We start from the raw sequence: 13343 nt of genomic DNA on the forward strand, positions 1-13343 counted from the left end.
TGACACGTCTACCCTGATGGGAACTCTTCCAATGAGGCTTTGTTAGGCCTGGCTGAAAGGCAGAAACAAGGAAGGAAACAAAGCAGGAAGGAAAGAAGGAAAGAAGGAAAGAAGGAAAGAAGGAAGGAAAGAAACAAGGAAAGAAGGAAAGAAACAAGGAAGGAAGGAAGGAAACGAGGAAGGAAAGGAAACAAGAAAACAAGGAAGGAAAGAAGGAAAGAAGGAAAGAAACAAGGCAGGAAACAAGCAAGGAAACAAGGAAACAAGGAAGGAAACAAGGAAACAAGGAAGGAAACAAGGAAGGAAACATGGAAGGAAAAAAGGAAACAAGGAAGGAAACATGGAAGAAGGGAAAGAAGGAAGGAAACAAGGAAGGAAGGAAGGAAACAAGGAAGGAAACAAGGAAGGAAACAAGGAAACAAGGAAGGAAACAAGGAAATAAGGAAACAAGGAAGGAAACAAGGAAACAAGGAAGGAAGGAAGGAAGGAAGGAAGGAAGGAAGGAAGGAAGGAAGGAAGGAAGGAAGGAAGGAAGGAAGGAAGGAAGGAAGGGAATTCTCAGCTTGATTCATTCTTGGAATTTTGATTTCTTTAGAATTAAAGTTAATTTCTGTTGGAAGGGACCTTAAAAATCATCAGCTTCCCCATCATGGTGCAATTTTCTGTTACCTAGGTTGTTTTTTTCTATCTAAACAGAATTCAAAGAGAGCCCATCACAAAGGGAAAGAATAATGCAACTCACAGGAATATTAAATACAAACCATAGCAACAGGAGCCAAAATTTAATATTTGAAAGCGTATTTAGCCAAAATACCACCTTTCATTGCCAGGAGCAACATCAGTTCCCAGATGTGTCCAAGGCATCTTAGGATAAGCACTATAAATTTGCACCTGTCCATAAACTCCTGGGGAAAAAAAAAAGAAAGAACAGAAGGAGGATTTTAAAGGTTAAAGAAAAAGAGGCTTGAGAAGAACTGAAGAAATGACTAAATATATGGAAATCTTTATTAAAGTATGTTTCTATATTTTATCAGAAGTGTAAGAACAGCACAAAGACTTCACTCAAAATATAAAGTGAAGGATAAATAAGTCCTCAATAAAGTGAAATGACCATTGCATGTACAGGCAAGAGAGGGGATTTTACCACAGAAGTCTCATTGACACAAATTAGAATTAAAGGAATTGCAGACAACGATATCTACCATTAAAAAAAAAAAATTCTAAGTAGAAAAATTAGGTAAAAACTCCAGGAATGAAAGGTACAAAAAATTATGTGGCTATTATTAATCTTTCTGGACTATGAACTTTTTTTCCCCCTCTGGAAAAGGGATCCAAAACCAGAGGACAAATCCAAAATACTGAAACTTTTCATAGAGATGATATGTCCCAGAAGATTAAATGTTAGCTGTAAAATTTGTGTACCTTTGTTTGAGGTTTATCTGTAGAACATAGTAACAGTCTCAACAGTGGTAGATTTGGATATTAATAAAAATTAGTTTCCTATGAAAAGTGGAATTCAGGTTTCATACCAATACTCCCTGGGTGCACATTTATATCCTCCAGACGATCGCAGTAAATCCCTTCAGAAGCCCGAAGAAGGAACAGCAGCTTTAAATCCCTTTCTAGGGGATGTTGCAAAGAACCTGCAATAAAGACAAAACAGCATCAAACCCACCACAAAAGTACCCATGTCTTCTGTGATGCTGAAAACGGGAGGGAAACTAGGGGAGGAATATGTGTGAATCTGATTTTAAAGAAATAACTAAATGGTTGGATTAATATTTCCTTTCTCAACCAGTTTTTGCCTTTTTGTTCCTTCACCAGTTAAAAGGTAACTGTACAGCAAGGATGAGAAAAATGGAAAGATTGAGGAAAAAAAATTAGGGAAAAAGAAACTGCCCGAGAGATTTTGGTGATAAATCTGCACAGTAAACTATATTCCAACTTTGCCTTCATTTCTTTCACCAGGGGTAGTTTACAGTTTCAGAGGAAAATGGCCCAGCACTAAACAGATACTAAGGAGGAAAAAGTAGGACAGTTTTTGCCCTGGAGAAATGTATGCGGAGTCCAGTAAAGGAGTTCAACGTTCCTTTAAAATTAGAGATTAAATCAATTATGCAACAGAAAACTGCAGCAGATGTAGAACTAAAATATATATATATGTATCTGTACAAAATTAGCTGGCCTGTCATGTTCTTTTAATATTTAAAAATTACTAGTTTGGAAAAGAGAGCCGATTTTGTATCCTAAAGAAACGCTTTGCTCTAAGAGCCTTTTTTTATTTAAGTGAAATCAATAAAACAATTAATTGTTCCCCACCAGTGTCTGATGGATAACTGAGGATATTTAAATTCTCAGGTAAAAAGCAAACAGTACAAGACTTGCATGTTCCCCATCTAATATATCTCACACTAGTGAACACTTATATTCTCTGGGGACATGGATGGAATTATTTTTCAGTGTCCACTGTCCACCCAAACCAGGTTTGATTTCCTTGTTTAAACTCCCATAACTGTGTTTTGAATAGAGGAAAAGCAGGAATTAGGTTGTTTCCAAATAGGCTTTCACAATTTCTCATGTTTTTTACTCCTGGTTACAAAGCATTTACTTTTATAGTTAAGTCAGTTAAAACCATCTCATATATCCAATTCCCAGCTCAGTTTTAAAACCATTTTTAAGTAGGCTTCCAGACTTAACAATCACATACAAAGGATTGGAAATGGGGATTCTATAGCATGAACTGGAACTTCTCCCTCCTTTAAAAGATTTACATCTACATTTAGCTAAAAATCATAAATTTTAGTCCAAAAATGAACAACATATTAAGAAATTATACCTTTGTTCAAAAAAATCCCAAACCACACAAATAAAAAATACAGTCAGAGTGAGAAACAAAGGTCATAATAAAACTATTTATAATGGAAAATAAAATAAAATTTAAAAGGGAAGATAATATTCACAGAAATTCTTCAGTGACTGGAAACTGTAATTGGTAAATGACACAAAAGAACACAGTAGTCACCAATCAGTAGAAAAAAAATCTGCTTCTTTTAAGAATATCTAGAAGAAAAATAGGCTTAATACTTGCTTATTTCCATCAATAGTTCCATGAGTTTAAATCAATGGATTTTAGTAACTTGAATCCAAGTGCTAGCAGAGAGTTTTACAGGAAACCCGTTGGACTATTAAGGTGGACTCTTCAATAATTTTGGAATCACTCATGACGTCTGAAAGTCCTTGAAAAAAGCTAATATTGTGCCAATATTTCAAACAAAGATAAAAGTAAGAGCCCCAGGTAATTACAGGCCTGTCAACTTGACACTGATTCTGGGGGAAAAATAAATAAAAATGGAATGTCCAACTCTGAACACAATTAATAAATCATTAAAGGTGGATGATATAATTAATGCCAATCAACCTGCTTTTATAGGAAAAAAAGGTCCTGTGAAACTTCCTTGTTATCATCTCCTAATGAGATTACAGGTCTATTTGATAAAGATAATAGCTTTGATATCGTATAATTGGCTTCTCCAAGGCACTTGGCTTAGTAGCACAAACCTTTGTGATTAACAAACTACACGAGTGCTGCAGGAACATGGCACACACTAATTTACAGTCTGAGTGACTGGAATGGGGACATGGACTCAGCCAGGTCTGGTCCTGCAAACCCTGTGGCATTCCATGTTTTATTAGGGACTCAAACTTGTGTGAGGATGCTGAAAGTAAGCAGATAAACTGACACAACTGGAGAGAACAATTACAAGGATGCTCTAGGAAAGTCAGCAGGAATTTAGAAGTGAAGAATTAGGAAAAAAGTGAAGAATGCTCTAGGGGACCCTGCTTAAGCAAGGTGGTTGGATAAGATGACCTTCAGTGATCCATTCCAACTTTATCCATTCTGTGATTTTCTAATATTGAACATAATAAGGCAAGAGGTCTTGAAAAAGTAAGATTCTCTCTGGGAATGAATGGGGAAGAATGAAAAACAAAGGGAAAAGCTGAGTAAGGTCTCAGATACACACTAAGTCTAAATAGATTCCAGCAGAATGGCCTCTGAAAATGAAGATATGGAAGCAGCAGCGACTGCAGCTTACTCATAAGGGGACTCCAAAATAGTTGATTCACACAAGTCACCGGAGCTGGGTAAGTTTCAGAACATTATGAAGTAAGAGTCAATGAAATCACAGCTCTTGTAATAAGTAATTTTGTTGGCTACAGGAACTTGCCACAAACAACAGGAATCATGATTTCTGCAACACGTAAGTGCAGGATCTGGGCTTTAAGTGTCCATCTTTGGACTTTGATTGTGAAAACTTCAGATTTCTTGTCCCACTTTTCTGTGGTGAGCAAATCCTACATAAGACCACACCAAACTGCCCAATTCCCCATCCTGCATGAGACGAGTGGAAATGGATCCCCTTTCATGCTCCTATTCCAGCTGGAAGCCCTGGCAATTTGATGAGCAACCTGATTGATCATAAAGTGAAATATTAATATGCTGCTGGCAGAGAGCCAGGAAAAAAGGATACTTGCAACCTGGAAACTTACCAAAAGGTGGAAATGTCTGGTGAGATGTTCAGAAAAGGTCAGAAGGCACTAAAGACAGAGGCAGGGCTCTCTCAAATATGTGTTCTTCCAATTGCACTACACAGCGCAAAAAAACCCCAATCATTTATGATAATCCCGTGTTAATAAACAACCTGATGTGTTAATAAATTCACCACTGATTCTGGGCCTGAAGAAGTGTGAGATGCAAATGTTGAGATTGTAACACAGATCTGTTAGCACAATGGTTCCAGGTTTATCCCCTGGAGAGGAGAAAACCTACTATGAGAAAAAAAGGAGGGAATAAACAGGAGAACAGAAATAAAGATGTGTTTTTCCTACCCAGATTTTCATTTATCCTGGACTGTGGTCTGGATCTAGTTTGTTGAGTTTTAAAAGCATTTTCCATTGTTTTCATATTTCAGTTCTGTTCCAGATGTTCCTCCTGACAGATTTTTGCTGTATTGTTTGGGGTTTTGTGCCATAGCAAAACCCATTCAATTCTTTCCTAGAATAGTGGGTGTTTCCTCCCTTCTAGCCTTCTCTTTTTTTCACAACATAACACTCTGCAACAGCTGTTGCATATAAGAGCAACGAAATCTCTGAGCTAGATCTCTGCCCTTCACCTGGCAAACAGACTTTGCTGTGTATCTTGCTGGGACCATCTCCTCTATCTCTGTTTCCCTAATCCAAAACTTCTTGGACTCTAAGTACCCAGCTATTTTGAAAACTGTGTCATATTTTCACCAGAAAATCTGAGGAACATTTATTCATGATCTACACACAGCTGGACAGCACCTACTGTTGGTTTTCTTCTGGAGCTTCCTTCAGGTGTTCAGGCTGCACTCTGGAAAGCAGCCTGGAATAGCAGCCAAACAAGGAGACCTCACTTGGTTGCCTCTTTCTGCCAGATGTACAGAAGATTTCAGGAGTCCTCAGCTCCACATCACCACAGCTGTGGAGTAGAAACCAACAGCCAGAAGTAGGGGTGAATGAGGAATAAGTGGTGAGACACGTAGGATGGGATCTGAGAGTCCCAGTGCCCTCCAAATCTTCTTTTGGATTGCAGATACCAGACAAGGATAAATGACTGAAAAGTGGGACTTTTAAGAAGAAGTTGCAGGCAGGGGGAGACACCTTAGGGTGCCCAGAAAGATAGGAAATCCTTATAATTAGACAACTGAACCACATTTTGAGTGATAATCAAATACCTACATTCAGGTTTTTTAATGTAGATTTTCTCTAGATACCTTTATCAACCAGTCCCCCTGACTTCAGGGGCTCCACTGGAAATATTGGATAGACCTTTACTGGAACAGCAGCTCATGTGCTGATGTACACATTACACCTAAATTTGTATGTCTTGAACATTTGAACCAAATCCCTTCCCTACATGGAGCAATCAGTTCAAAGAAACTGAATGACTTGGAAAGGGTAAAAGCCAAACAGGCAGAGGCTGAGGGGTTCATTGAAGGGAATACAAACAGTCCAATGAACTTCTCAAACCACTTTTTTTCTGTGATCCAGAATGAAAATACATCTTGTTACGCCAACAGAATCCCTTCTTCATACAAGCTGGACAGCTGTGCAGGGATGGTGTGTGACTGCAGGGTGGGACTCAGCCCACAGCCAAAGATGGGACCCACACAACAGAGGTGCTGGAGAAGTTGGAAAAGACAGTAAATTGGTGAAACTCACTGGTGCTCTAATTACTGCTCTTTATTTACTGCTAACACATGGCCATTTAATGAAATACACTGATTTATCCTTTGACAAATTAGTATGGGGGTTCTTCCTGGAAAAGAGGGGGAATAAATGCATTAGAGCTCTCACCACGAGCAAGTTAAGGGGCATTAGAATTGTCTGGGGTTGCCTCTCCAGACAATCAAGCCGTGAGCTAATGATGACCTTAGGCTTCTTGCCTCCAATGAGTGACATGACTGACAAGCAGCCATCAGGAGATATGTGAAGGAGAGAATGTGACAAGTTGAAATAAAAAGAGAAATCCTATCTGGATAATTACTTGGCAAGCTCTACTATAAAAAGCAAAAGCAGCCTGCCAGCAAAGAGCAGCTGAGTGCAGTTTAGTTCAGGATGAGTCCAACAGATCAATGTGTGCCAAGTGAACTTCAGCATTTCCTTCAGCTTTATTGGGAGCTGAGGGCTTTGCTCAGCAGTGGAACAGGGCATTTGCTGCACATATTGCCTGAGTTTTAATGCTTGTGGCTTAAAATGGACAGAATCATCCTAGCTGAGAATGGAAAAACAACTGTGAGATGTTGAACTCATCACTTCTTATCTTGCTTTGACACAGATGTGCTAAAGATATTTAGCACTTCACTTTCTCTCTGAACCTCAAACTTCCTTTTATAAGCTGGAAAAATAGCCAATATTTACAATATCATAGTACAGAGAAATAGAAATAAATGGTGTTACTAAAATACTACTGCAAACATCACCATAAAATAAAAGATTTTGAAGGATAAAGTGAAAGAGAGAAACTCCTTACCTTAGGGGTAGGACTATGAAAGTAGAAATAATCAGAAAGTTTCCCTGGATCCAACAACATTAAAGGTCTAGGAGCACCCAGAGATATTCCTGTGCGGGTAGAACCACACATTTTCCTTTGGGTTTTCTGAAAGTTCTGACAGAGTTCTTTGTGGATCTTAAATCATCTCACATCTTCCAGGGATCATCATTCACGTGGATTGTGATCATACATTAAAGAGAAAAGTAATGATTGACCCTGCACAGTCAATGGTGTTCCAAAAATTCTGATTTCCCAGCCATCCCTACTTTCTCATCCCAGTTTGCCTGTAAATTATTGTTTCAATAAAATTAATTAGGTTCTTGTTATGGTTGATAAACTCCAATTTTACACTGATTTTTTTCCCTTTGCTACATATTTCCCATCATCATTTCTTTCCAAGCATTTATGGTCATGACTTAACCTTCTGACTTTGTTTTCTCTCTGCAGAGAAGAAGTCAAGTGCTCTGGAGGACACCAAAACCAGATAAGATGAATTTCTAAACTGATCATTGTTCTCTAGGAGTTCAAGGGAACAAAATACTCTAGCTTTACCAGAAGTCTTTGTCTCAGGCCATGGAATTAGAAGGAATAGCATGTGGTTATAGATTTCTACACTGAAAATAGGGCATGGAGAAATTACACAACAGGCAGGACCTGGGGATTTGACTCACGTGATGCCAACCTGAGATCCTGCTCAGGCAATGCTGAACACTGATGTCCACATCTATTAAATCTGTTTACTAAACTGTCTCATTATCTATTTTGTGTCAGGATTTCTTTAGGGTGTGGTGGAGTTGGACAGATGGGCTTCAAAACCCTTCCTTCAGGCGTGGAACAGGCAGGGTTGGACAGATGGGCTCCAAGACATTTCCGTAAGGCCTCGAACACATGGGAAGGGAAAGGGGAAGGGAGGAAAAAACAGGCACTCCCAGCTCTATATGCAGGCAGAGAAGCCAGTATGAGATGTGGGAAACTTGCAGAGCCTCTACCCACCCAACATCTCACAGCTGAAACAAGGACAGCTTTCCAGGAGATGCTGGACTGCAACTCAACAGCTGCAATTACCTGTTTGGCTTTTAATATCATTACTACTCACAGATGTGCTGGAGGGGAGTTTGTGCAGCAAAGTGCCTCAATGTTTTTTTAATAAGTGTTTTTAGCAATGAACACATGCTTTTTCTTAAAACCAATATGAAACCGTATTTAAAGTGCAAAGGAGTCTAAGTAAGAAATGACTGACAGTCTTTTAAGTATATATATTTTTTAACCTCCCAGATTAAGCTTTCCAACCTCTTTTTCCAAAGAAAAACACAAGACAGCAAAATAACTTTTTTGGCCAGTACTATATTAACTAAACAGTCCCTTGAGATTAACAACAAACAAATATTGAAGCAGACTTCCTCAGGAGGTGATTACACAAACAAATTCTCTTTTTAAAGTTCATGAAACCAATCTTGAGAAAGGTCAAGCAATGATCAACAATGTGATCCCTGTGTCCTAAGGATTCCTGTAAGTAAATATAATGCCTGGCTTTAGAAACCTTGATATTTAAAAGGAATTATGTGAGCAATTACTTCAGAGTGGAAAAACACCAATCCTGATTGTTGTAAATAATGTGGAACAGCCCCGGTGACTTTGGGGACTGTGAAACAGCTGGAAGTAGGGGCAAGGTGGTACCTTCCTGTGGTCCTGGTCCTCATCTGTACAGAGGGATGAGAAGAACAAGTGTGCTGAATCCAGCTGTTTCACACCACAGCAGGATTTGCAGGCATTCAGGGAATTCTTCATGAGTTTGTTTATGTTGGCTTTAAATATTTCTGTGTCACAAAAAGTGTCCTGTTAATGCCCATAGGCACCAGGCATTGCCTGAACACTAGGGCAAAACCTGCCCTGAGGAATTACTGTCTCATAAAGCAACCCCCACAGGGAGTAGGGAGGTCTTTTACACATATCAGATAAAATCTCTGCCCCGGTGAAACCAGGAGTGAGGTGCAGATTGCAGTATTTGTAGCATGTTGCCATTAAAGGAGTAGGTAATTAGCTCCAGTGGATAATCATCCTGCTTCCCATGGATTCGGGGTGTCCCATCTGCAGATATCCAGATAGCCACAGGGCATTAGTTTGGACAGCATGTTTATGGTGACACTTTAAGTCATTCTCCACAGTTTTGTTTTTTTTCCTATCAAGAGCAGAAATAAACCCCAGGCATCCCAAAAATGAGCTGTTCACTCACCCACTCTCAGCACACCCCCCAGCACCACGACACAGGCTGCACTCAGGACATTGCTGGAGCTGCTGGGGAACTCGAGGGTTCCCAGGATGTAGAGTCCTCTCAGAGGGGGAAGAGCCACATCCACCAGGATGGTCCTGTCTGGGAAAAAAAAAAGCAGAGGGTTGTTTAGGTCAATGGCAGCCTGACAACACCACTTGCCAAAAAGAATGTTAACTTGGCTTGAGTTTTGTTTCTCAGATTGGTTTTCACAGAATCATGGAATGGCCTGGGCCTTGAACATCTTCTTGTTCCAACCTCCTGCCATAGGCAGGGACTCCTTCCACTATCCGACATTTCTCCAAGCCCTGTCCAGCCTGGCCTTGGACATTTCCAGGGACACACTCACAGTTTCTCTGGGCAACCTGTGCCAGGGCCTCACCATCCCCTCAGGGAAGAATTTCATCCTCATATCTAATGTAAACCTACTCTTTTTCAGTTTGAAGCCATTAGCCCTTGTCCTGTCCTTGCAAAGAGTCTCTCCCCATCTTTCCCATTTTTGCCTCATGGAACTGAAGAGGACAAGAGAGTTTTTTTGAAGAAAACAAGAATGACAAAATGCCTCATCCCTGGAAGCATTCAAGCCCAGGTTGGACAGGACTTCCAGGAGCAACCTGGGATAGTAGAAGTTGTCCTTGCCCATGGCAGGAGGTTGGAACAAGATGAGCTTTAATGTCCCTTCAAATACAAACCCTTCTGGGTTCTAGGATTGATGGAAATGGAAAAATATCCATCAGTATCACTGAGGTGTGTCACAGTACAAAGGGCCTGCAAGTCCCCACCTTGTCCACAACAGTGATCAGGGTGACAAACTGCAGCCACACACCATGAACTACCTCCACTGACTCCCTGTTACCACTTTTCCCTCTTTTCATCTTGGCTTTGCTCTCAGTTAGGTTTAGAGTATGAAAACTCACCTCTTCCTCACCATCCAAGAGGAAAGCTTTGCTTACACAAACACAACCTGCAGGAAGCCAGAGGTCATGGAACCACAGAATTTATTAAACTTGGAAAAGAGCTCTGAGATCACTGCCAGGTCCACCATGAGTTCCATTCTGCATTCATATTCCCCTCTAAAAATCAGTTAGCAATGACCAGCAAAGCACCATTCCCTCAGATCCATAAGGAGAAAGCAAGGGGGATATTTTTACATTTCAGAACAGAGTGGAAACTTTTGTGGCTTGAGCACAATGACAACATCACTGCTGCTTCCTAAAGCTGCAAGTCTGCAGCCTGGGAACCTTTAAAATGTCTCTTAAATGTTCCAAGTAGGACATGAGCAAGGATGTAAATGGTGGATCATTTAGAGGAAGCCCACTGCACAGAGGTGAATTCCACCCTCAGGGCCCATCTAATGCTCTTGGATGTCACTAAGAGCTTCTCAGCTGATTGCACTGGAAAACAGCTCAGACCCTGAAACTGTGGTTTCCATGCCCTTTCATTATTGACAAGAGTAACAGCATGGTGCCTCTCTCAGTCAGTGGGTGTTCCTGGAAGAAGGAAAAGCAAGGTGTTTCCCTAGCAAGGGGTTCAATAATATGATCTAATCATGGCTTTCAGAGAAATAGATTGCAGGAAAAAAAAATCTTCATCATAATGACAGCCCTACCCTACACAGAGATCTTCTGTGACTCTCATTGTTCTCATAAGCACTCATTGCAAGGCATTGATACAAAAAAAAAGGGGGACATTAAGGAACACACATATTTTTCTGGTGTATTTTGACAGAGCGGTGAGAATGGGACACTTGAAACCAATTTTGTGTGGAATATAAGAACCATGAAGTGACTTGGGAAGTGGTTCAGCTACTTAACAGTTTCACTTCTGCCTGTGGACATTGGCAACTGCTGTGGATGGGAACACAAATGACCACAAAATGGGTAGCACAGAGAAAGTCCTTGCCAAAAATCTTGTAATCAGGGGCTGGCTCGAACTATTTAGCACACACATTTAAGAAAATTCCCAAGCCCTGCTTGCAGAAAACATAATCAATATGATTCTGTGAAAACCTACATGAAGTACACGCAGAATTGGACTGAAAGAAAATATTAGTAGCATTTTCTAGTTTTTTACTCCTTGGTTTTGCAACCCTGTAGTTTCACAACCTCCAGGGAAAGGAAAATTTTATTTCAGGTTCTGTTTTCAGGCTTGGAGTTCTGGCTCTGCTTACAGACTTGTTTGTCTCCTACCTACATATTCCTTGTGAATCAATTATCCCACCTCTTCCTTTTCCCCTCTGTATTTTCATCCTTTCTCTCTGGCCATGAGCACCCTGAAAGCCCAGGATGTTTGCTCTCAAGGACTACGCCAAGTACAGCAGCATACCATGGCCAATCTGAACCCCTCATCCCAAAACAAATTCCCTGCATCCTTGGGCTGAAACATCTTTCAAGCATGCAAAATTTTCACAGCATTCAGATGAAGTAAGTCTCTAGGGAGGGCATTTTTTTCCCCTCTAAATCTTATGGTGTTAGTACTTAATATATTTTTACAGGCATGGAGAGATTCCTGTCTATAATCTCTTTACAGGACAGGTACAGTCCCATGCCCTGCAGAACTGTGAAGGGAAGGCTCAGGATGTGAGGATAGGAAACAGAGAGGAGAATAAAAAGGGAGATGTTGTTAAAATGGTATCTCTCAGACAGAAGGGGAATCTAGTTTGTGAAATCACAGCTCAAGAATGTGGCAAAAATCTGCAATTGACAAAGGCCATAAGTATATTCATCAAACACAGGCTGAAACATTTTTACAAGGAAGAGAAGCAGTGCTCCCAGGCATGCCATTTATATGTCACATTTCAGTCTAGAACAGAGATTTTTTGCTGAGTTGCACATCTTTCTAAAAAATGTTTTATAAAGGAAACGCTGACTGCTCTGCATCTGTGGCATCATGTGTGGGAGCCTTGAAACAGAGGAGTGAGAAATTCCCCCACTCAGAGATATCTTTGCAAACCTTGAGTTTCCTCAGTTTAAAAGGACAACAATCTGAGGTGTGATGCTTGGGGTGTGAAGTTCTCAGAGGATGAAATGTTGCTCTGCAGAAACAACAGAACATGGGGGGGAAAATGTTTCCACACTTGAAGAAAAAAGCAAACAGATTCAAAAGCAACTTCCTTACAGAATACACTCATTTACCTCGTAGAGGGAGATATGACTTAGCAGTTAAAACAATAGACTTTAGGTCACTGAGCTCAAAGGATTTACCTTCAGAGAAAGACAAATGGGAGCTGTTTCCCCACCATGAAAATTTTCATATAACTGCAAGAAACCACTTTCAGCAAACCATAGTTTGAGCTTGAGAACAGGGCAATATTTCATTGTACATACACTTTTTTCAGACAAAAAGCTCAGGTATGCCAGTCTTAATGTTCATATGTACAATACTGAGACGGCATTAATGACTACAGCAATGACACAAAATGCCTTTGATCAGCCACATTGCTGTATAAAACACCATAGCATGCCATTGAATGGAAATCAGGCACAACAGAGGAGCCATTATATGGGATACAGTACTCCAGCATTCATCTCTTCAAACAGAAAAACTTCAAAGAAAATCAAAATCAGAAAATGAAGAACAGAGTGGATTCCACCACTGGAGAGAAAAAAAAAAAAAAAGGAAGATAGAAATTGCCAGAGGCTACATGATATCATATCAATACCCTTCAAAACAGCATTCCTTTGCTTGGAATTATAACACATTCTCCTTCCACCCAAAGCACACTGCATCAGGCGTGTGCCACCCTAAAAACCATAAACCAAAGCCCTGAAAATCCCTGGGCTTTGGGAAGCTAATGCCACTGCTGGCTGCTGGAATGGCATGACTAAACTCCTCTGGCTTGTTTTCCAAGGTGGTGTGGCTGCTGAATCCTGATGCATGTGACAGGTCCTTGTGGGATGGCTGTGGCTCTGGAGGATGAACCTCCAGGGATAAAAGCACAAGCTGTGGCAGCCTGAGCTGAGGATTTCCAGATCAGGCTGGAAGAGACTCATATCCACC

The 13343-nt window shown here is 40.4% G+C and overlaps 1 protein-coding gene across 1 annotated transcript in view; it reads right to left on the reverse strand.

The window, feature by feature from the left end:
- Window positions 1–13343, reverse strand: part of PKHD1 (PKHD1 ciliary IPT domain containing fibrocystin/polyductin) — a 235758-nt gene that overhangs the window by 76200 nt on the left and 146215 nt on the right. The window contains exons 51-53 of the mRNA XM_066545943.1: window positions 9309–9446; window positions 1530–1643; window positions 818–905 (exon numbers count right to left, since the gene is read on the reverse strand). Coding sequence (XP_066402040.1) covers window positions 818–905; window positions 1530–1643; window positions 9309–9446 — 340 coding nt within the window. The remainder of the gene's footprint in view (window positions 1–817; window positions 906–1529; window positions 1644–9308; window positions 9447–13343) is intronic.

The sequence above is a fragment of the Molothrus aeneus genome, chromosome 3 (genome assembly GCF_037042795.1).
Source record: "Molothrus aeneus isolate 106 chromosome 3, BPBGC_Maene_1.0, whole genome shotgun sequence".
Classification (NCBI taxonomy): Eukaryota; Metazoa; Chordata; class Aves; order Passeriformes; family Icteridae; genus Molothrus; species Molothrus aeneus.